Here is a 2,780-nt window from a genome sequence, read left to right as displayed (position 1 = left end):
TATTGTCTGCTTGTTTTTCTTTTTGTAATTATGAGATTGAACTGAACACAGAAGAAATTATCTTTAATATTTTATAATACTCAAGTCCACCAATAGCAGAGGGTTAGGGTTAAAAAACACATTCGTTTATCGTATTGGTTTAAGTAATGGTTTGAATATTTTCGGCCTTAAATTAGCTTATTGTTCCCAGAATAAATCCATTGAAGGATTCAAATCTAATTTTTTATGAGATTTAATCCGACCCAGCTGCGTTCATCTCCCACCAGGGGACGCCTGTTTTCCACAAGGACTCGATTTGCCAAAGAAATGTTCTGGGCAGACCTTGCTGGCGTCATCAGTGGCTTAATATTTGTATTCTAATGGCACCACGGGTTATGCGGAAGGGTAAATAACCAGAGAGAACATCGTCTGACACGGCCCAGATGTAAGAATGATGAAACTGTTGGACTAGGGTCGGAATGAATCGGAATAATTAATCAACGTGACGCTGCTGCTGCTGAAGACAATACACACGCACTGCTCGTATGCTCGATGTGTGTTCAACGATGAAGAGCGCTTTCCAGCCGCATTAAGGGAGCACACAGGATTCACACAATCTGTCTTTCATGGACTCTGGTCTCCTTTAACAAGCTCATGGAGAGATCGTAGCTTCTCCATACTTGGGAGCAGGTTGATCAAATGTATTTCACAAGAGCAACACCATTAGAGAATTTCGATTCGGAATTCACAGGTTAAGCCATGTTGAGGGAGAGCATTAACAAAGCCGTTTTGGGGTTCGGTGGCTTGACGGAATGGCCCGATTTTGGGATGCGGTTACCGGTTTGCTTGGCGACAAACGGAAAGAAGCTACTGGCGACGAATGGCACGCTGGCCAGGTGTTCCCTGACCGTGTGGACCCTGGTGCTGTTGCTGCTGCACTGCTCCCTAGCTGCCGAAGGTAAGACTCCATAGTGACCAAACTCTACCCCGATGTGTGCTGCTGCTGTCTCCATACTGCAATGTTGGCCATGTTGTTATATCATAACAATAATATATCAACAGATGACCTACACTCTGGCTTCTCCTGTGCACCGGGCACTCTCCCCCCGTGATCTTGATGACTTTAACGGTTGGCGTGTGTATATAACCAAGCCCTTAATTTCGGAATCAGTAGCCATCATTGGTGTACATTTAAGTTCCCATCATTGTAACTTTAGTATTTTCTTGTTCATTAAAACATATATTATAACAACACAAAATACACACAGGTCTTGTGCGGTGACTCGCGCCGGGCGCCGTGCGTCTTGGTGTTGGGAACGCGTTGTCCGCGCGACCGTCGAGCAGCCCCTGTAGACCCGCCAGAGTGGCGCATACCGCCGAGGTCACTCACCTTGTATTGTAGGTCTATAGGGAAGACGTTTCATATTCAATATCAACGAATTATTTATGTTGCCAAACAGCCAGCCAGCCAGCTAGCCATGGGAACGACGAAAATAGAAGCGCGCCTTCACAGTTCAGTCATTGTGTGAGATTGGCTTTATTACTTGAACCTAGACCCATCAGGGAAACTAAACCGCTGCTGAGTACAAGACCATACAAAACCATCACAACAACACCTCCAGCAATAACGGCAATTTTACTAATATTAATATTAGGCCTACTATTATTATAAAACATTATTTTAATAACATCCTTGGGAAAAATAATTGACTTGTACATTAGTATTAATAGTAAATAGTATTAATAGTAGTACATTTTTAAATGATGCATCTAGAGTAGGTCTATATATTCGGATCAGTGCAATCTGATTTGTTTTAATATGTTGTGTTGGCCCTTCTCCACCTCCTCACGGTATTATAACTGATCCCAGGCGTGTCTCTGAGCCCTAACAACAACACCACAGAGACTTCCGCTCTCATTCAAGTCTCAGTTTTGGCATAACCCCAGGTCATAAAAAGATTTGATTCAATTGCTTTGTTCCCAACAGGCAGACGTCTGCTGCTTTTTGGGGATGAGACGTTTATTACCTCAGAGTCTGCCTTCGGATGGAACTTGAGGTGTTTGAAACACATCATTTATGATGATTCACTTCAATATTTAATATATTTTGTTTAAAATAGTTATGTTCATAGCATATATCTATGTCCTAGAACAACATGATAAACAGAACACTGGAGTTTGTATTCATGCACTGATTGCAACTCAACAGTGAACTAGATAACTACAAAGGACTGCGCTAATGATGAACGTTTTTGGTTGCAAGGATCCTTGAAAGACGTGCAGCCTTGCAGATGTTTCCGTGGCATCAAACAGCCAACCATAGCCGCGGCAGGATCCTGAGGCAGGGTGCGGATGCTAAACAGCTGGACGCAGACTCCTTCCCTCGTAATTAGGCCGACTAGTTGTTGTCCTGCTTCACTCGTTTGTTCCATAATGACTGGGCTTGCCTGCCTGCTTGCTGATTGGCTGACCACCCTGCTTGCTGACTGGCTGGCTGCCGCAGTGGTTAACGGTCTCGGTCTGACTGGCTGATGGGCTTTGCACCTGCAGGCCCGCCTTAGAACAGTCAAATTATGCAAGTCATTGTTCGAACTTCCCTCGCATCTGAAATCAGGTACCAGAAATACCTGCTTAGTCTACCCAAAATGCACTGCTGCTGTTCAAGGAGGGGATTCATAACATGTTGGCCTAATTGACCATAATCAACACAAATAGTTGAATGTTCCACTCATGTATTACAGAACAGTTATATAATATTGTTCACTATCAGCAGGTTTCCTACACTGGATATCTGTGCTTAT

The 2,780-nt window shown here is 43.6% G+C and overlaps 1 protein-coding gene across 1 annotated transcript in view; it reads left to right on the top strand.

Annotated features, from left to right (window-relative positions):
* Window positions 1-807: 807 nt before the first annotated feature.
* Window positions 808-2,780, top strand: part of kiaa1549la (KIAA1549-like a) — a gene marked incomplete at both ends in the record, with an annotated part of 57,557 nt that continues 55,584 nt past the window's right edge. The window contains one exon of the mRNA XM_084477889.1: window positions 808-937. Within this exon, the coding sequence (XP_084334015.1) occupies window positions 808-937 (130 nt within the window). The remainder of the gene's footprint in view (window positions 938-2,780) is intronic.

The sequence above is a fragment of the Micromesistius poutassou genome, assembly GCF_964030765.1.
Source record: "Micromesistius poutassou genome assembly, chromosome: 13".
NCBI lineage: Eukaryota > Metazoa > Chordata > Actinopteri > Gadiformes > Gadidae > Micromesistius > Micromesistius poutassou.
Note: the sequence above shows the minus strand (reverse complement) of the source record. Positions and strands in the feature narration are given on the sequence as shown.